At 39.1% G+C, this 22,103-nt stretch overlaps 1 protein-coding gene across 5 annotated transcripts in view; it reads left to right on the top strand.

Annotated features, from left to right (window-relative positions):
- The window catches only part of LOC140336536 (rab GTPase-activating protein 1-like), a 173,029-nt gene that overhangs the window by 132,980 nt on the left and 17,946 nt on the right, over positions 1–22,103 (top strand). For 3 of the 5 annotated variants that reach the window (XM_072419708.1, XM_072419710.1, XM_072419709.1), the window contains one exon: positions 6,940–7,068. In XM_072419708.1, the coding sequence (XP_072275809.1) occupies positions 6,940–7,068 (129 nt within the window). Of the gene's footprint in view, positions 1–6,939; positions 7,069–14,261; positions 15,974–22,103 lie in introns of those variants that run through there. The other 2 variants (XM_072419711.1, XM_072419712.1) reach the window with 2 other exon arrangements.

Here is a 22,103-nt window from a genome sequence, read left to right as displayed (position 1 = left end):
AGTGCCAGTCAGGAGCTGGGGGCCCATTGCGTGACTCAGCAATCCAAGATGACGCCCTGATAAGCACCACACGAGTCTCCAGCTTCCTTTCCACTCTTACCATCTGAGGACAGCATGGACTCTGTTCCATGCCATCTAAAAGAGGTACCGCAGGGAGATGATCCAGGCTTTCTACAGTGCTTAAGGGCTATGATAAGAGAAGAGCTTTCTTAAGACTCTACATCCATAACAGCTGAGTTGCGCCATGACCTACACGATATCGGCCATCAGACAGCTTCTTTAGAAACATGCGTTGGATGACGCCACAACTGTATTTGAAAGCTTAGACCAAAATCTAGGGGCGTCTCAGAAAGAAATTCAGTACCTTAAGGATCATTTGCAAGATTGTGAAAACCACTCTCGTAGAAGCAATTTCAAAATCGGGCATTCAGAAGTTGATGTGCAGGGATATATTACTGCCCTGCTGCAAGAGCTGGCTCCGGAGATCCCGGTTAAACGTTAAGAAATGGATAGGATACATCGCTCCTTGGGGCCTAAGGAAAAGGACAGTCCTCCTATGGATATCATTGCTAAGTTCCACTTCTTTCGCACTAAAGATCTGCTCCTCTTAAGAGCATGCAATGCTCCGTGGCTCATGTCTTAAGGTACAGAATATAGTCTTTATGCTAATTTATCACCCTCAATAATGGCTAGACATCGGGCTCTTCGCCCATATCTTGCCATATTGACAGCTAACAGAGTAAAATACAGATGGGGCTACCCCTTTAGGCTGATGTTCCAACTTCAAGTCCGTATGCACCAAATCTCCAGCCCCGAGGAAGCACAAGCTTGCCTAGAAGCCCAAGGCCTGCAAACCCCAGCTCTACGCATATCGTCCCCAGGGCAGATATCATCTCCTGCTCGGGTTTCTAAAATGGCAACGGCTGCCAGTCCCTCTCCACGCAGTTCTCCTAGCCGTTCTCCAGTGCTCTCACTTTTGGGATCTCAGGTTTTCTGCCCCAACTCTCCAGGATGATAGTCCCAGTCAGCTTTGCTGCCCTTTTTTCTCTCTTTTATCACTATTTTTTGGGCTCCTCAGGAATCAGAGAACTCTATCCAATTTGTGATCCCCTGCCCAGTGATATGAAACTCACCGGTTGTCTCTTCTCCTTACTGCCTTTTTTAGTTTGCATATGAAAATTATCTACGTTTTTGTTCCGGCTCCCTGGCGACACTCCATTTGTATATATGGCTGTATAGCCCGCACGATCGATACATGTTCCCCCACTCGAGTGCACTCACACACTGACACTCCGCATTTTTGATCATGAGACTCATCATGAGTCTCTGAATACTTTTTGTTCTGCCCCTTTTTTTGCGAGGATTTTTTTCCTGTTTGTTATTTCTACTGTTTTAACTTTGTCTTGCTAATATTTTGTATTTTACTCATGGGTGATTGTGAAGTTGTCTATGTAGTTGCACTGCGGTCTGCTGACTACATCATTCGCTTTTTTTCTCCCCTGGTTGTTCCATGGTCTTTAAGATATTGACGGTAAATGCACAAGGGCTGAAATCGCCAGTAAAGAGAAAGAAAGTGTTTGATTATTTTCATTCATCTGGCATAGATGTAGCTTGTGTTCCAAGAAACACAATTCTCCACATCATCCCGACCTGAGTTTATGCATGTACAATATCCACAAGTTTTTCATCTTTCTGCAACAACCAAGCATAAGGGGGTCTTAATTGCTTTTCATGAACAACTCCCCCTTGTATGCAAGTCTCAGGTGGCAGACCCCGATGGGCGCTATTTATTTTCCAAGGGGAAATTCAAAATTCTGAGGTTACCTGACTCACCTATTATGCCCCTAATTCCCCCTGGTGGCTTTTTTTCAGAAAATTCTTGAGAAAGCAAAACAGCATGTACTTGGCACGCTGATATGCTGTGGGGACTCCCAATTGTAAACTGGATAGAAGCTCTAAATCTCCTAGATTCCCGCCAATAGACAGAAATGTCATACTGGAACAATTTAAAGAAATGGGTTTAGTGGATGTCTGGAGGGACCTCTACCCACCAGTTCAGGACTACACATTTTATTCCACCCCGCATTATTAATTTTCTAAAATTGAACATGTCTGGGCACCCCATGTTTTTTTTGCCTGAAGACCTTAGAGCACACTTTCCAGCAGTGCTATGGTCAGATTATGACCCAGTAGTTATCACCTGCAGATCTTTGGTGATTCAGCCACATGCCCGCACATGGTTGATTAATGATAGTCCATATACTGATTAAACATTCTAAAGAATTTTTTTTTACTTAACCTAGGTTTAGTTTCATCCCCAAATACACTCTCATAAAACTAGCCTTGGCTATGAAGAAGGAACGTACCCAGACACAATCCCGTTTAGAGGAGGAATATTCTTGAGCTGTTCAATAGCACAAACTAAATCCTATTGTAGTTACCGGAATTACTCTACGAAAGGCTCTTACTGGGCTGAATTTATGCCTGACCCAAACGGCTGAATGTCGGTTACAGTGGACCAAGCATAAATTCTATCAATATGGTAACAAACTAGGTACCCTGCTAGCCAGAATATTATGTAATCTTGCACGCAAAGCTACCCCTTTTTCACTACTAACCACTTCTAAGCGCCTTACTAGCAATCCAAAATACCTAGTACAAGAATTTCAGTCTCGTCTATCTGATTTATATTCAGCACCTCCTGCCCTAGACCATCAAAAGGCAGAGGATTTTTTCACGAACGTACACTTACCTGGTTGAGTTAGAGCTCTTACAAAAGGATATTACAGAAGCTGAAATTAAGTTAACCATCAAGTCTTTAAAATCTGGTAAAAGACCAGATCCAGATGGTTTTTCACCATTGTTTTATAAAAAAAAAAACAGTCAAAGTTATTACTCCACATCTTTGTTCTCTTTTTATTTGTTTGAAACAGGGTACCTTGAAAGCCTTTTATTTCCATCACACCCAAACCCTCATCAGATCCTTACTCCTGGGCTAACTTCACTTTTAAACATAGATGTGAAAATCTTACTCGAAATTTTGGCAACTAGCCTTAACCAGTTTCTTGGTGATTTAATCCATGGCGACCAAGCGGATTCTGTCCCTAGGCGCCAGGCAGGGAACAATGTACGCAGAGCACTACAGATCTTACACTTAGCCCACTCCAAAAAGATACAGTGCATGTTCCTTTCCCTGGATTTGCAAAAAGCATTTGACTCGTTCTCATGACAATACATGTTTTATGCACTCAGGAAATGGGGGTTTGGAGAGGAATTTCTTTATTTCTTCATTGATATCAGCATTATACGCTTCTCCATCAGCAGTAGTCAGGTACAGTATATGGGTTTTGAATCAGATTCGTTCCCCATTTTAAGTGGCACGAGGAAGGGCTGCCCACTTTTGCCCATATTTTTTTATTTTAGCCTTTGAGCCTCTGGCTACAGGCAATTGGAACAATCCTGATGTAACCGGGGTCAAGGTTTTTGACTTAGAGCAGAAGGTTATACTTTTTCCTGATGGCGTATTGTTGTCCCTTACGTCGCCGGTAACAACATTACCTAACCTGTGCTCCTTGCTGTCTTCTTTTGCTGCGATTTCTGGTTTGCATGTGAATGATAGTAAATCTAAAGCTCTGAACGTTACTTTACCACTACAGGTTGTGGAGGCATTATGCCCACACTGTGCTTTTCACTGGCAGGACACAATCCTCTACTTAGGTAATAAACCTACAACCAGACTGCCACCTATTTACCAAGCTAACTACCCACCATTATTCAAAGAACTTTCAGCCCTGTTCACTAAGTGCTAGGGTTTTTCCCCTTTCATGGGTTGGCAAAATACACGCTTTTAAAATGTCCTATCTCCCGCAGCTACTCTATTTATTCCGCACACTTCCCATCCAAGTCCCTTCACCAATTCCTAAATCTGAACAGAGGAAAATTCTTCGATTTATCTGGCATCCTCTTAGGCCCCGTGTCTCTGAACACGTATTATATCATCCTAAACTTTCAGGAGGTCTCTCAGTACCAAATTTTTATGTGTTTCTTAGCAGCACAACTGACTCCTTTGGTGGCTTTGTATTGTTCCTGGGAAGTTCCAATTTAGGCTCAGATCTATGCGGTGAACTGCCTTCAATATCACTACATAATAAAATGTGGCTACCTGCAGCCTAGTGACCACCAATAGAAACCCTACTTTATCAAATGCCCTAGTTCTTTGGGCTGAATTAAAGGTTTCTGCTGGGCTGATCTCTGGACACACACCTCTAGCAGGAATTAATAACTGCCCCACTTTCGAACCTGCTTATACTAATCTAAATGCCTTTTGTTGATGGGGATCCAAACCGATGCACATTGTATATGAGCTATATTCCTTTACAGAAATAAATGTTTCTCCTATTTGCAGGAGCATTGGGCCTTGCCCCCAAACAAGATGTTTCGTTATATGCAGATTAGACATTATTTGCAAGCTTCTCTACGGAATCATGATAGTTCACCTGTGCAAATATCAGACTTTGAATCATGCTGTTTACATAACCCATACTCATCAGGCCCAGTGTCCTTCCTATACACAATACTGGTTCGCATGAACACCCACCACCCACAGTACATGACTAAGTGGGAAGATGATATGAATTTTACTATGGACCCTGAGGGATGGGATGATATTTGGCAGGCCATTGCTAAATGTTCGCCTAATATTACTGTTTAAGAAAATGCTTATAAAGTATTATTTTGATGGTATTTAACGCCTATTAGGACAGTCAAATTTGTCCCAGATGGTACTTCGCATTGTTTCAGAGGGTGTGGAGCTATACTTATCGCCACACCTGGTGGGGACTGCTCAGTAGTCCGTCGACTTTGGATTAGGGTTTATAATCACATAAGATCGGTTCTAAACATATCGTTACGGCAGAACCCTTGAGAAGCATGACTTCAACCTGTCCTTAACAAGGCAGCAGCGCAAACGCATCTCCTTTATATTTTTAGCTACCCGTCAAACCATAGCGGCAGCTTGAAGAAAGCCTACCCTTTTTTCTTCAGCAGTTGTATCTCAGATATCTGACACTATGACATTAGAAAAGATTCTCCAGATTTAGATTGCAGGCTCTTGCAGGTTTGACTCCTTTAGCAATGTCGTCCCCCTAATTTGAGTTTTAAGATGCACTACTATAATGTCACCCATGATTACCCTTGTTTGTACTTTTTCCTTTGTTTTTGAATTTGTTAGTGTTATTGAAGGTGATTCTGTCTCTTTTTTTCTTCCTTTTTATATGTTTATATTTTTAAATGTATAACTATTTTGAAAAAACTAATAAAAGTTTATTAAAAAAAAAATGTACCTGTTCCGACTTACATACAAATTCAACTTTAGAACAAACCTACAGTCCCTATCTTGTATGTAACCCTGGGATTTACCTGTACAAGGAATCCTACCAAGGGTCCTAATCTAGGGGAAATCACACTGTGTGTTAAGCCAGGACACACAAAATGATGTCCTGTCAGTAGAAAAAAACTTAGAAAACATTTATTCAGTTTTTTTCCAGAAAGATCTTTTAGTTGGGTATGTTGGTGATGGTGATTTGGATGCTTACCTCTGCATCCAAAAACAACATGGTAATTAGTTGTGAAGACAATAAGAGGTGATGCTGAACCTCAGAGAGTAGGCTGTGATCCATGATTGGTCCAAAAAATATTATTGGTTGCAGATTTCATTTTTCTACATTACAAGGCTTATCACTATCTATATAAGGGTCTTCCTCCAGAATGGAGCTCGTCCTTACTACACTACTCTAGTTCTCTATGTGCTAAATAAGCGTATGTTAATTCAAGAAGACTTTATTGGGTTTGGTAAAGAATTGGTGAATTAGAAAAACTGCTTCATGTTTTTAAACAGCAAAACACTTTTATGCAAAACACAAAAAACAATTTATCCACCTGTCTATACATAGCCTCATTCAGTGTTCTAGAAGCATATAATGTAAATTGATCCCCTTACGTTTGCTAGTAGTCATACATATTTTCTATTAAATACATTATTGAGGATGAAGAATATATATGGGTAGACTGATCAAATGTAGTCAATCAGAGAAGTAATAGTTTGCAGAAAGTCTGTATTTCTTATCCATGGTCATTATCATTGACAAATAGATTCAAGGACCATTTCTCTCCTTGGTTTTTATGAGAGCCTCTAAAGTTTAGTCAAGAATAGTGCCTTTATTGTACTGAGTTTCTGTTCTTACTGGTTCAATTTAACCTCAGATTTACTTTGACAGCAGTACAAATGTTGCAAATAGTTACTACAACATAATATTTCTACAAAATCACAATAACCAGAAATACAGTCCAATTCTTGTTACTTAATCTGTCAAAGAGGTCTATCTGTCAGCCCACCCACAAATCACCTTCTAAAGAGATCTTAAGAGTTCAGTTGCCATTATACACAGATCTAACAGTGGTATTCTAAAAATCTGTAGCAAAGGAAGCATTGGAATGTAAATTTAAGCAGTCAATCAACTTTAATTCAAGTAATGGGTTACAAATGGAGTGTTGCTTGTTTGGTAAAACTCTTCAATTCTGTCCTTTTTTTTAATAAATGATTTTATTGCAGTGTTAGTGTCTGTTCAGAGAAGACCATCTCATTTCTATTGTAGATATAGCCAATCATCTTTTTATCCCAGTAATAGTTGGCACCAGGACAAATGAGAGACATGGACACCAATACCAATGTTATAACCCTTCATCACTATCCAAATCTCAGAACAAAAGAAAACTTTGCACATAACAAATATATACTTATTTGTAACTGTTCATGGCATAGTAATTGTACCCTGGCATGGCACTAGCATATAGCCCTGCTTGAACCCACTGTTTTTGTCTATTGTGGTCCATTACTTGACATTATTTGAATTGGATTCTCTTCTTTTTTTCTTTCCACAGACTTCCAAGGAAGACCTCCTACAAGCTGATTTTGAAGGGGCATTAAAGTTTTTCCGTGTCCAGCTGCCAAAAAGATACCGAGCCGAGGAGAATGCTCGAAGGTTGATGGAGCAGGCCTGCAACATCAAGGTTAGAAGTGCAACTTTCCCATGCTTACTTCATTATTCATGTTGCAAGTGGTAGGAAAAAAGTAGATTTAAAATCAAAAGTTTTTTTTTTGGAGAGAGTAAAACCCCTGTGACTTTTTTCCATCCAGTTGGGCAATTTGATCTTTTAGGCATAACAGGGAGTGAAAGAAAATCTCTTTAAAGGGAAGGATATTCTATTGTAAACCATTATTACTAGAAAATGGGTCCCTTCTAGAATTTGCCCTATCTGTTTCTCAAAATATTTGATTTTCCCTCACTTTCAGTCCTGGTTACATTGGTCTCCAGGACAAAAAATGAGAGTAATTTGTTATAGTGAGAATACAGACAGCAGTAAATGCCTGACAGTGGTTTTGACATTTTCAAGAAAAGTTTTGGTTTTACATAAAATTTTGTTGAAAAGGTTATGTACTTTTCTGTGGTGTATGCAGATACAGTTATCAACTTTGTGGATTGTTTTCCTCCAGCTTCTGGCAGGAAGTATGGTTATCTTGGTCTTGCTGCAGATAAAATTACTCTATATTTTACATTATAAAGCTTGCATGCAGTCAAAAGATTTTTTTAGTAATTCTTTACCTCTTGCTTTTTTTTCATGTAGCATATTACACCTTCAATTTCAATGGGGCTTGTACCGTGTGTTTTGTTGTACAGCAGTAACAGCCTGCAGTAAAAACTATAGCTGTGCTTCACAGACTTGCTATTTTTTCAGCATCTCCAGCCTAAGTTATGCAAATGTCAGGCACATGCAGTATTGTATTACTTGGTAGGGAAAACCTCATTGTGAATTGCACACAGTTTTGCTCCCACCGTTATGCCCCACGTCCTATGGGTTCCTATGCCCTGTTTGTGTTTTACATTACATACAGAATTGGTCACAAATGTTCCTATACCCAGGAATGGATAACATAGTAGGTAAATGTATGAGACAGCAGCCTAAATCTACAAACATATGCAGGATTTTCATTAGTCCAAGACAAATGTTTGTGATCACTTTGTGAATAATTTTGTCACCTATACAGCTGTCCCCTTGACATTAGTTTGTCATGCCGGTACATTGAACAACTAACAAAGGCTTCTGTTTCCTATGGAGAGGATGCAGCTTGTCCTCCCACCTTTCATAGAACGAACAGCGCTGTCTTTCAATTTAGCCAGATCATCCACAGGTGCGTAGGTAGGATCTAGGGCCTGGTGGATGTCTGAAGCTACAATCCTCTTGTCCATGCAGAGGGATAGCACAGTTGATTACAGCTGTGCATCGGCCTGTCACTCTACTTTGTTAGATGCACTTATCCAGCCATGCCAATACAGACTATACACAAGGAGTTTCCTATTGCAAGATACAAAATTGTCAATTAGTGGCATGGGTTGGAGATGTGGAGGAACCAGGCGTGCTTCCTTTCCTAAAGCCCCATTCTTCCTTAATCAGTCTCTCATTTTAATCCCCCAAAGTTCCATTGATTGTGGATACAGTCATTTGTATTTGTGTTTAAAAGCACTGAAGACAATGTTTCCTGTTGTAGGCACAACTCAGCTTGACCTTGGAAGTGCTTATGAAGTGCACAGCTCATGGAAATGTAATCTACACTGAGAAATGAACAGAGTGCTTTATCAGTACATGTACAGCCAGTTATGAATTGTTTCCTTGACACTATACAAAAGCTCCTTGACCGCTTCTTACTTTGCCTTAAGGCCATTTGTAGTGTTCTGTTCTTCTGCTATCTTTTTTTCATTATGTCTGTCAGATAACAGAACAATTTTATTGCCCTGAGCATAGAGGAAATCAGAGCATGCGGTATTTCCCCAATGCTTCTGTGATGCTGTCTTCTCTTAGCATTGTTGTTGGTAATAATACTGTGACTGCTTTTATGATCATTATGAAAAATGACTCACTTGTGTATATTTGCAGTGCTAGGCCCAGCTGCCTTCAGTGTGAGGGTTTCATATTTTTAATAAACATTATACTTCAAGATTGTTTCTTTTATTAGTACAGTGTTTGTGCTGCAGTGATGAGTTTTCCTATTTTCAGACGACACTATATTTATTTAAAGTGTGTAAACACCTATCTGGTAAAAAGGTTGCCTGTAACTGCTGGAATTTTGCCTGCTGCTGCTAAAAGTCCACTTTTAAAATGTTTGGATCAGAACAGGGACAGGCGAGTATTGCTGGGTTTAGTTCTGCTGCTGTTTGAATACTTTACAGTTGTCAGTACAGCTCATCCACACACATTCATTATCTATAGGTAGCCACAGGTTAGATGCCATGTGTAGTATCTCCCCTTAGGGTTCAGTTCAGGGGTATGAAGAAGTAAAATCGTGTTCCAGCCTGACTGCTAATCTGACCATAGCCTAATGGTGCCTGGGTATCAATAAAACTTGACAAATATGTGTCCCCATTCTTACATATATGCTGGCTGTAGTCAGTGCAAATCTATAATGTACAATTCCTTGTTGTCAAAGTCTTCCCTGTAAGATAATTCCCTGGTGATCTGCCTGTAGATATTTTAAAACTTCACTTCCTCCTAATGTATGTAACCCTTAATGATAACCTTCCCGTTTTTGCTTCCTTTTGATTTTTTAGTTATAACGTATAAACTAATTTGTATAATTTACTTGATAGGTTTAGATGAAATTCTGATCATGTCATAAATTCAGAGCTGTCCTGAGTTTTTTTTCACATTGCCTGCGTGCGTTATGATGCAGGTATCGGTGATGGCCTGGATACAGGTGTGAATACTGGAATGTAATTATCAGTGACTATTTTGATAATTGAAATGTAGCTGTATTACTAGGGGGGCATATATCATTGTTGGTCTGGATGCTGAGGCATGTACTGGGGTGCAGATATCACTAGCTAACTTTATACTCCTGGGGTTTAGGCTGTATGTTCCGGGTTTCAGTTATCATTGGTGGCTTCAATAATGGGATGGGCACAGGGGAGCAGATATCACTATTTTCCTGGGTATTTGGGAGTAAGTGTTGTATAATGGGGTGCAACTATCATTGTACACCTGTATACTGGGTTATGAATAAGTTAGGTTGATATGAAGATCTCATTTATGTCTTCACCTTTCATTTATCTCCAGATTGTATTTTAAAGCAGTAGTCGCCAACCTTTTCCAACCCACGGACCACTAAATTTACTGGCTCCGGACTGCGCATGCGCGGGGAGACGTGTGGTCCTTGAAGGGGAAGAAACCACCAGTTGGCGACTGCTGATCTAAAGTGTAATTGCATTAAAATGTTCTGGTGACCTCTATAGCTTTTTCTGTCTTTTTTTGCACAAAAATTTGTTCAATAATGTTGCAATATTTTAGGACTAACAAATTGCATGACCGACTTTTTTATGTATCTATTAGGAATTATGTTGTTGTACTCTTCATTCATATGAATATGTCTTTGAATGCACCTAATTCATTGCTGTACCTGGTAAACAGTAGGTAGATAAAGATAAACTGTATTGGTAAACAGTAGGTGCATAAAAAACAATGACCTCCCTCTAGACCAGTGTTTCTTAAGCAAGGTTCTTCCGTAGGTTGTTAGGGGTTCCTTGAGCAATGAACGGTTTGTGCCTCTCAGGTCATTTTAACTGAGACCAATGATCGTTTTGGCTATCTGTAAAAAAGACATTCTTCCTACTGACCACCACACTAATGTACAGTGATCGGTGGATATAGTAATTATAGCAGAGGTTCTTTGAAGACCTAAAAGTTATTTCCAGGGTTCCCCCATGCTAAAAAGTTTGGGATGCACTGCTGTAGATGATCACATCATAGTTTTCCTATATCTACCGCAAAATGGAAAATAAAAATATGATTGGTTGCTCTGACAACATTGGCATTTCAATGTATTTAAATCCATTTCAGGGTAAAAAGATAATGCACAAAAAACTATTTTTATGAAGACAGCAGTACCAGAAAAAAAAAACCCACACCTATGTGTTTCGTGTCTAGTGATGTCTATAGACATGCAAATGAATTCTGCAGGTTTATGTCATTCTACCTTTATCTAAATGCAGCCCGTTTCATGTACCCCACCTAGAAACTGGCAGAATGGGCAGAAGACAAAGTATCCATAGGAAAATTAGGATGCATCAGAGTCCCCACACCAGGTAATGAAACTGGATAAACAGGCTCAACCACATCAGTGACCCCACAAGGCAAGTGTGTCTCAAATGACATTTGTGTTCAGCAGATAGGAACCATCTTTTAGACAGCCTCTAGGGGGCAGACGTGCACAGTCTGGTTCATTTGTTGCAAACCCAGACACAAAAAGCCTGATGTTTAGTGAAAAAATGATGATGGGGAATCAACTGCTTCTGTGCATTTTGCAAAATAACATTGAACTTCTTTTTTGGGGGAAAGATTTTGTCCCTGCGATTATGTTCCCTGTGAAAGTGAAGATTTAAATAATAAAGAAAAATTGATATGTAAAAATATACTTTTATGTTGCCATTTTATGTAAATCAGTGCAGTTCCAGCTCAGCTTATTACCATTTCCAAAGGCAATTTTGAATGTGTTTTGTGTGAAGTATTTGACTGTGCTTCTTAAAAGCCAGTTTCTGATCTATTATTATGCCGATTACTGTGCATGTAGATGAAGGGCTGAATGTTCTGCGGTACATTGAAGTGGCCTTTCTATTACAATTTTTGCTTGCTTGTGTCTGTTCAATGGTGCGCACACCTGGGCTGCTCCAGTATCTGTGCCATGCTTGTATGCAGACTTTTCCCAAAGCGATCAGATTATTACTTTACTATCAAACACATACTGGGCATATTATAACAAAAATGTTCTGGGTAACACTTTGACATAAGACACAATTCTGCAAGGTTATATAATAAATCCGAAATTGGGGGTAAAGTGAGAAAACACGCGCAAATAGCAAGGCGCAATAGAGTCAGGCTGCAGTTTGCTAGACAACCAAAAGAGAGAACCCATCTGCCTTTTGTGACCAGAGGTCATTGATTAACTTGACATGAACACTCTTTCTAATTCTAATTTACATACTTAAAATTTTTGAATATGTTTTTGAAGTGCACACAAATATTTGGTTCACAGTTTATTGTAGGCTGACAAATGTCAAAATAAATTTATTTTTACTGTTATTACTATAATTGTATCTGACTATTACAATGCTAAACTGCTGAAAATTGGCCCTTTCAGGCTGTAGTAGGATTTCCAGTGCCGAATGAAACTAAATAAAGTGGAACTAATCTTTAAAACTAAAACAAATGCAAGCAAGCAGGTTTATTATTTCAGAAGCTACAGGTTATATCCCCTCTGCAATAAAAAAAACTTATCTGCCTGTTTCTAATTTTTTAATGGCACTCACCTGTTCTTGCTCCATTGTGGGTATCACCTTCTGCGCCTTCTCTTTATCCGCCATGTGCGCAAACATTCACCCATCCCAGGATACTTTAAAAAAAAAAAAAAGGATTGCGAGCATTGTGAGTGTTTTATTGCAAAAGGGACATTGCCTGTCCTTTCATGGCACTTGTTGGGAAATTTAGTGTACAGATAGTGGGCAGAGCATAGTTAAAGCAAACCTGGCATCAGATTACCTTAGTGATTCCCATTACTGACCGACATTCTGAAAACGCAAGTTAATTGATAATGCTTTTGGCTCAGTGCTTTGAATCACTGACCCAGAACAAGCACATAGATACGGACATTTTACTTTTCTCTAAACTTTACAAATTCTCCCCGAGTTAGAATGGTTGGAGTTAAGATATTTCAAACTTATGATGATGATACTGATATGGAAGTTTCGCACAAAACGTAATACTGTATAGGGTACGATACATTGGGAACAATGTCGGGTTGTACGCATCTGTCGCCTTGTGAGATGTTTCACTGGCCAGTGATTGCCAAAATTACAGTATACAGTACTACTCCATACTGATCATCATTCTTTGAGACTAATGGGTAAGCTAGGCCAGTTTCTGTTTTATGATATTTTCAAGTTATGATGGGGTCGTCGTAATACATCTCCATCCTAACTCGAGAACTACTTTTATATTTCTAGCTGGTGGCACAAGAAATTAAAATGAAATGCCATGCTACTGCCCAAGATTTTTTTTCAGATTGCTTAAGTATTAGGTTAATCTAAGAAACCTAAATAGGACATTATTCTTAGTAACAATATTTTATCAATCCAAGGTTATGTACACACGTCAGATTATTCTTGTACGATAATCAATTCAGGGCTAGTATTTTTTAGTATACACTGCACCCTTGTATTTAAAATAATTTATACTAAGATAAAAGAGCAGTATTATGGCAGCCAGTCTGTATTCACCTTTCACGTATGCTTTCTCTAAGCTTCTAAAATACAACTGCTGTTGGTTATTGCAATGGAAATGTACGGATATTTAATATCTAAAAATGTACTTGTTGTTTGGGTTACTATTGATCAGATCTGGGACTAGACCAGCCTGTCAGTTGGTTAATATTCAATACCTTCAAGGTTAAAATTAACAACCTTCCTGTTTTTCTCACACACTCAGTCATTTTCTCACACCTCATTCTGGTAAAACGTTAGTCTGCAAAGAATGTTTGTTACAGCTCTAGGTAGATAAAGATAAACTGAATCTGACTTTTTATATCTTTTCAAGTTTGCAAAGTTGGTGTTCTTCCCTGCCCCTTTTATCCGGGCACTTTTCAGTAACCACCCGGCAGTTTTTAGGTGGTTACTGATGAGTTGGGTCACAATACAGGGACCACCACCCACATACAATTTCTTCCCACCCAGCTTAAAAAAAATTCTGGGTTGAACATTGGGGTGAGATCTCTGCACCAGAATTCTTGGTGTTATCCCCGTCAGGGTCATTGTGAATACACAATGATCTGCATGTATCTTGAAGTAGCATAAAGGGGTGCAATAAAAACATTCATAGAAAGAAGGTACTAGGTGATTCAGCTTGCAGATATTCACCTGTTATTGAAATATTCGTTTTGGGTAGACTGATCCTATAAATACCCTATAGGAATAGCCTGTAAAGCCAAAATTCACATTTTCCTTTTGTCATGGTTTGCAGAACTGCTGCAATGACATGCCCTTTTTCCTCTCTTCTCTGCCTCGTGAGCTGTGACTTTAAGGAAATGGTGATCAGTATCTCATTTTCCCTCCCCCTTCCCCAGCCCTGGTTGCAGAATGCCATTTTTTCTCTAACATTAAATGAGCAGGATGCTTGTAATATTTTGTGACTGGTCCTTTATGGCTTGTTAGGATGGTGTCCTCAGCTACTTCCCCAGCCTAGGAAGCTGGTAAGATCATAGAGGCAAAAGATTCTGCAACAGGTGTCCTCTTCCGCTCTCTGCATCCTTTAAATCCATCCAAGCTCCGCATCACAGGCTAGTACTGGGATTATCTGTGACTGCATATTTCACATTTTACTGGCTCTTGGTGTGTGTGACACAGCTGAACGTCTGGTGGGAGGGAGCAGCCTCTCCCAATAAGATAAGGACAGCAGACAGGTGCTTTTTTCTGCTTTCTTTCCTGCTCTTGTACCAGATACCTCAACCTGAGCTTTCTCATTTTTTTGCACAATAACCAGATTGATCGCTTGCCAAGCACAAGGAAAGGGACAACAGCTTTGATGGCCTTTCAATAGTTAACGTCCTTAATCTCCTGGATGTCATCAAATATTTCACGTTTAGCCTGTTAAACGCCTTTGTATTCCCAGGATGGCAGCCAAATGTCCCCCTGTCCTTCTGCAAAATCTGTGGATATTGCCTGCAATGCTGCTACGCTCTACATTTTCCTTGCTGCTGTTTTAGCAGCCTATTGATATGCAAACCACCATCATGTCACTGTGCAAATATTGGACCTGTGTTCCAGGAAAGAAAGACTGAGGAAACGAGAGAATGTCTGTGCAGAGAAAGTGAAAATGTCACCGTGTTTTGTGCTTCATTTGGGATCACTTCTTCATAGCCTGCTTTATTATTTTGGACATTTAAAGCTGCCTTCGATTTAACCAGATTTGGTTAAAAAAAAAAAGCGTAATACATGCGTTTGTTTTTTTTTTTAAACGTCTCTTCTATATTGCTGCAACATACTGATTTTTTGTTTGATCCCTGTTAAACTTCTGCGTCATTTATTTGTCCTTTATGTTATAGATCATACAGATAATGTTCTTATATCACGTGTCACGTTAACAGGCTGTGCTTTCACGGAGATAGTTCTGGTATCTTGGCAACATTTTGTAAATGGGACCAACCAAGCCTGTTTTTCTCCTGTTTTAGCCATGTTTTTCTTAGAATAATCCTGTTTTACAAAGGACAAGCTGATGTAGCAATCCATGGCTATCCAAGCATTTTCTGAATAGTTTCTAAGTTCACTCCTTCACACACACTCCTGAAAGCTTTCACGGTGAATAATTTGTGTATGATATGAGCAGTGCCTGGTGAAAGGCTCACTTATTCAACCTATCACCGGAAAGCCTCAGTGAATCACCTTCCACATGGAGACCACCACACACCTTAAAACTGAAGAGGAGTTGTAATGCCTTTAAGCAGGTGACATACCAATGACAATGAGCTTTTGAAAGCAGTGAATAGTGAGGAGGAATGCTCTAAGGATACTATAATCGAACACAGGTAACACAAGCTCCTCCCAGAAACCCACCTGCAAGCCTACACCAGTGAAACTGAACTTGCAGAAAGTTCTTGTTCTTGCTGGGTTCCTCCCCCTCATGTATTGCTTATAAGGGGGCAATTGGAATTGACCCTTCATTGACTTTTTCACAAGTGACGTAGCAGCTCACAGCAATACGTGCAAAGATGATGGAAGAAATCTCTATTTCAGTGGCCTATGATGCCCACCTTTTCAACCAGCTGTCGGACGAGGACATCCTGGCACAGCTGGTTGAGATCAGCAAACCTAAACCTGTGGTAAGTAGGGCATGCATGGCCGTGCAACAGTATTATTTTGATAATAATTTTTTTTTTTAGTAACCTTAGTATTGGGGATTTTTTTACTTTGATATTGACACATAAGACTAAGATCTGTTCATTGAAAAAGGTAATAGGGCTTATTTAGTGCAAGGAACAAGTAACCACATTAAACTATTTCCTGTAAAAAATTAGTTCTGCTTTGCTTCTATAGGGTACTGGATATTTTTTTTAAAAATACTCACATACGTGAGATCATTAATATTACCTTCCCTGGCTATTATCATTTAGATCATGGAACGGTCCTATACCTGCGATACATTTCCCTAGGGACCCTTCTGGGCTGAGCAGTCTCAAATGATTGTTTCGGTTAGACTTTCCCATTGGACTTTAGTGGGGCAGTAGGAATATTTTCACAAGGCATATTGGATGTCCAATTGCACTTGCAATGTCCCAAATGCCATGTTATGCCTTTGACTACCTTTTTTATTTTTAATAATTATCCTTGTCCTCTTTCATGGGTCATGTTACAATGCCTTTGCTCATTTTAATATTTTTTTATTGAATAATCCCATGTTTGTAAATGTGTGTAGTTCAGTATTCCACTCATGGTCTTTCTAGATGCTCCATAGGCGATGCCAGCATGCCATTTTTCTACATACCCATGCTATCACTAAGCAAATAACTGCTACCGTCTACATTAATATTTGAGCAAGTTATTAAAATGCTGCAGAACAAACACATTTTGTCTGTTCCATGAAAATGTTTGTGTAGCCCTGATGTAGTCTGTAGTGACGTCAGCTGGATACCGGTGCAGCATCTTTATCCCAAAGGTGGTTTTCTGCTCACAGGTGCAGGATATAATTACTTTATTTCTTTTATGGTGTATTAGTATTATACATGGCTAGTGTTTGCAGTTGTTAAGGTGGAAGTGTAAGCTCCATAGGAGTTTCCCTGGCCGCCCTTGATTTTATGCTGTTACTAAGGCCTTGTCTAAACTTAACTCTGGTTACCATAGTAACAGGTGGGGGGATACAGCTTTCATGTTGTACATTGCTGCTCCTCACACCATACAGTGAACATCAGAATACATTGTATCCAGCAAATAAAGATACAACATACAATTTGTTTCCATTTGAAATATTTGTATGGTAAACGTTCAAGGTCATTGGTAGTACAGTAAATATGAGGGGCTTGTGTGACCAGGGCGGATTAAATGGATTCAGTAACCATAAGGACTCCTAAGTAGGGCACATGCTTAGCTTGAAGAGTTACAAAACACTATCTGGAGTCCTTTTTAATAATAATTATGTAAAAGTGACCCATGGAAAGAAAAATTAATTGTAATGGTTTTTCTTAAATCTGTTCTAAGTTCTCTTCCTTTTTACGTAGCAGAAGCAGAGCAAACGGCAATACTGTACACTGACCATACAATATACAATTCAATTGTACAATCTCCTTTAATCAGCTATGTAATGCTGGAGCATGCATAGTTTGATACTTAATGCAATGATATTTTGGTTTATTTTCATGTTTTGGTTAATTCAAGAAGATTGTACAAATTAAATATATAGTGTATGGCCAGCTGTATGTGGCTGCAAACTAAGGAGCCAGGTTTTCCAGTCCATAAAGTAATGACACAGATTCCATCAAACAGACGCCCTGGTTAGAGCAGGCAAACTATTAAAAGCTAATTCTGGTTGCTGCTTTCTTTTTTTAGAGCAGTAGTTATGGTATACAAAATGAAGCAACCCTTATAAAACAATCAGAGATCCTAAATATGTCTGGTTGCCTCGAGTTACCATACTTTTCCCGTCATCTTTGCTGAGTAATTTAGCTGTAAACACCCCTTAAAGTCAGGATAGACAATCAGGGTGCATGACAGGATCTACAGATGTTTCATGGGCCTGAATGAGACATCTGTCCGTCCATGGCCAGAATCAATTTCTGCTTACATTGTTATTCTCAGGACTAGAGTCTGTTAGCTTTGTGCCTCATTAGTGCACAGTTTGATGTTTGTGGTGCAAGCCGTTTTTGTAATTCTGTGGGAGACTTCTGCCTGAAGTTTAATCAATCAGATGGAACTCTTACACCCACCTAGAAACACCGCATTCCACCAGGAATGACAATTAGCTGATGAGGTTGTGTTAGCTTGCTTCCCTGCCAATCTTGTTTGACCTGATCAGTGTATCTTGTAGGAATATTCTGAGACCTCCATGTGTGTATACAATATACTGTGAATGAGACGTTATGGGGAAACTTTATCACTTGATCAGCCCCATATAATTAACTGTAATCATTCATTGTGGAATTACAAGTAGAATGGGAAATGTCACCAGAGGTCCTTGAGTTGTGTGATCTGCTTCTAGACAGAGCATTACAGTAAACTGTCACGTTTTTCTTAAAGATTTCACCTTGTATCTCTTTGCTTTCACTTTTGATACACATTGCATATTTGATACATGTTTATCACTAAAACTTTTACATCAGAAGCAACTGACATGTCGATTGGTTGTTTACTTAGGGGTCTATTTATAAAAAAAAAGGTTTAACAGGTTATTCATTAGAAATAACTGAGTTATACATAAATAACACTATTTTTTTAATTTCCTCCATTTGGTGATCAGTTGAAAATGTCAGCTCTTCTGCATTGAATTACTTATCATGTTTGTAAAAGCTGGAATATGAAGATGATAGGAAAGGCAATGCTGATTAGTTTCTACATAATATTTCTATAAAATATACATGTTAGGGACCATGCAATGTTGCATTGTAGTAGTATGTTAAGGTAGCTCATTCAGTAAGAAAAGCAACTGTAATTTACCATTGTGTTTATACATTGTGATAATGCACTACTGGTTTACTGCACCACAATAGTGTGAATTCAGCTTTATTATTCTGGCCATTCCAATTAAGATTATTCCTCTCTGCTGGACCTGAAACTCTTTCTAGTTGCTCCTGAAACTGCATACAAATGTCCCCATGCAAGTGATGGGGGATCCTGTGGGTGTTTCCTGGTTTCGCTGGTCTTTGTGGTCATTCTCACCTGTAATGGTTCTGGGAAACTATTGTGGCTCCCTGACCCAGCAGGTGATAAAAGCACAGGAATATTCGCTGACATGGTCTGTAGAGAAAAGACAGTACAATTAACAGTACAGGAAAAAGAGTACAATTTACACTCTCATGCAGCCACAACTGTCATGATAACCCTGTCCATCTTCCCATCAATCAGCTAAGCTCTGGGGACTCCATGCAAGGTACAACTGAGATTGAGAAAGTTCACAGCGTCTGGTCGTCTAAAGCTGCTTCACTCAGCATTGAAATGTTGGGCACGGTGCTGAAACGGGTAAGTTTTGCAAAATTCTTTGGGCCCCTACTGTTCTGCTGAGGGACCCTGTTGGATAACAAAGAAATAAGAGTAGGAAGGGCCCTGATGACACAGAAATAATAATAATAATAGTTGCGTCATAAATGACTTCCTGGTTTACGTTTGCGTAAACAGAAAATATGTATGTGTTATACACTCTTAATTTCCCTTTTACTTCTTCTATACTTTATGAACCATAGTAAATTAATAGTTGGTTTTGTATTGTTCTAGAGGATTATTTGACAGGAAGTGGTGTGTATGTAGGAAGTATCTCCCCCACAATATCTCATTGTATTAAATGTTTACGTCTGATGAACCCATGACACTTTTCTATATATATATATAGAGATCCTACAACACAAAAAACATCTTGTAAATTTTTTACTTCTTGCTGTAATTAGCTCACAGCCCCCTATTATTTCCTTTATTACCCCTAAATGATTTTTTATAATAAACTTTTGTTTGGAGTAAACTTTTGCACTCTCCAAACACTTTCTCATAGGTTACATTTTCCAGCAAACATTTTCCTGTTTTCGCCACACTTATTTGCAGAGGTGTGGGAGGTGATGAGTCTATACTGTAGTACTCGGAGCCTTCATGTGGTATTGTTTGAACATCTGAAACAATATGAGGAAATATTGTTGTATCAGTGAATGCAGGAAACCTGATTACGTCAAACAGAACAGCCTTTATAAAAGGGAAAAAGAACGTCTGACAACTAAATCTGTAGCATCTGACTTTGCTACACATGACCGGATACTCAGGCTAATCTGAAAATGTTATCTGAGCTCTCTCTCTCTAGAAATAATGGTCTGATTGGCTGTGAAATTGTCTAATCTTTTAATTGTCATTTCTATAAGTTGGGAAATAAAGATGTGTACAGCTGACTGTTTAAAGTATACCTGGAGCCAAGTAAATTTCCTTTTTGGTTATGGATAGCATCAGGAAATATTATTGCCTCAGTCAGGTTTTGTTCGATCTGTCCCCAAGTAGGGGTAAGTCATATTTACTTTCTGTGTCAGAAACAGAACAAAAAGTGAGAAGAAATTTCTGTAAAGTGACCACACACAAGTGTCTTGGTGTAATGTACCCCATCCCCATCTGCCCTGGTGACCATTGTGACCAGGACCTTAGGGAGGATAAATCTGCCTAGCTGAGACACAGATAATATTAACCTTATGTCGAAGAAGGAACATGCTGGACATGTTGTATAGTCCATAAACTGTATTACTCATTCTGATATGTCATTTCTAAAATGAAAAGCAACAGGGATCTGCTGTGGAAGCCATTTAAGCCGCCTTCTTAAACCGGCTTGTGAGTAGATCCTTGTTACTTGTCATCCTTTAAATGACTTTCGAGGACAACTCTTCGGTTATCAGTCCCGTAAATACTTTGATTCTCTCAGCCTATTTAAATCTTAAGCCCCATACAGACATCAGATGATTGTCGCAAATTGTGAATGTTGCCAGTGATGGGTGAACGAAAGAGCTCTGTACATGCGGCATAATTCTGTTAGAGAGGGGAGGACGAGCTATTCGTCCAAAGTCAGTCATTCCTGATCAGTGGTTCATCATTCTGCCAGGGGGGAGTAATGAACTACGTCAGGGTACAGCTGTACACATGTCAGATTTCTGCCTGGGGTGAGCATGACGTGTGCGCAAAGCTTTAGGGGCGTATTTATCAAATGTTGACTAGCCACAACACTACTATGGTGGTAATTATCATGATGGGCCTGATTTATTAAAGCTTTCCAAGACTGGAGTGAATGGGTATAATGGAAAATCTTTTCCTGCTTTGATAAATCTGACATTAATGAAGTGTTGAACAAGTTTATAAAAGCAGAGAAATGATATTAATTATTTTGATAATTACGCCCTTTAATTTCTATTATGCAATGAATTTCTATTTGCAGCACAACTGTTAATAAATGTCCTGCGCAGGAAAATTGGTGTTTTGTCATTGTAAATGATTTGGGTACAGCAAGGGTTTTATTTATGCTAAAAATGTTGATGCTGAAACCACCAACCCCCTCGTTTCTAAAGTTGGGTGATTTGCTGGAGATTACAGTTACATTATCAGTTCTGTCTTCACCTGAGGGTTTGTGTCCACACAACAACTAATTAGCATGCAGTGAAAGTTGTTTTATGCTAATCAGACTATTGAAAGTGTCCATGCCACTATTTGTTGTGGTGTAAGTATCTGTTTTCAATGGCTGAAAAACACAGTTTACGCAGACTAATTAAAAGTCAATGTTTATTTGGAGGATACAGGAAGCTCAGGATATTCCTGAATAGTTTGTCTTACTTGTTCTGTTTAGAACGTAATTGTTTGTGCTAGTAATGGGGCCCCTGAATACCAACATTGCTTAGGGAACATTGTTCTTGCTTTCTAAGTACTATCTGACAGTTGAATAGCTGTCAGTCCCCTAACACAGCACACAGGACATTTGTGCTTGTTTAGATCTGTGTAGATCTATATTTGTTCTTTTAGTTGATCAGACAATATTACATTTTATTGGCTTTGGAAATTCTAACAAGCTTTCAACGCCCCATTTTGGACCTCAGACACACAAATGTACAATTCCTATTGCATAGTGGGATTTGATAGCTATAGGTGGTATGAACAGTGCTTATTCTTTAACTAGGAGCAGGTTGCATCACTGACGTATCTGTCTTATATCAGGCCAATGTTAGGCAATGAAGACACATCAGATAATTCCTGTTCGATAATCGCCTCATGGCTGATATTGGACGAGAATCTGAC

This window comes from Pyxicephalus adspersus, chromosome 8 (genome assembly GCF_032062135.1).
Source record: "Pyxicephalus adspersus chromosome 8, UCB_Pads_2.0, whole genome shotgun sequence".
Lineage (NCBI taxonomy): Eukaryota > Metazoa > Chordata > Amphibia > Anura > Pyxicephalidae > Pyxicephalus > Pyxicephalus adspersus.
The sequence above is the reverse complement of the archived record's forward strand: the minus strand, read 5'-3'. Positions and strand labels throughout refer to the sequence as shown.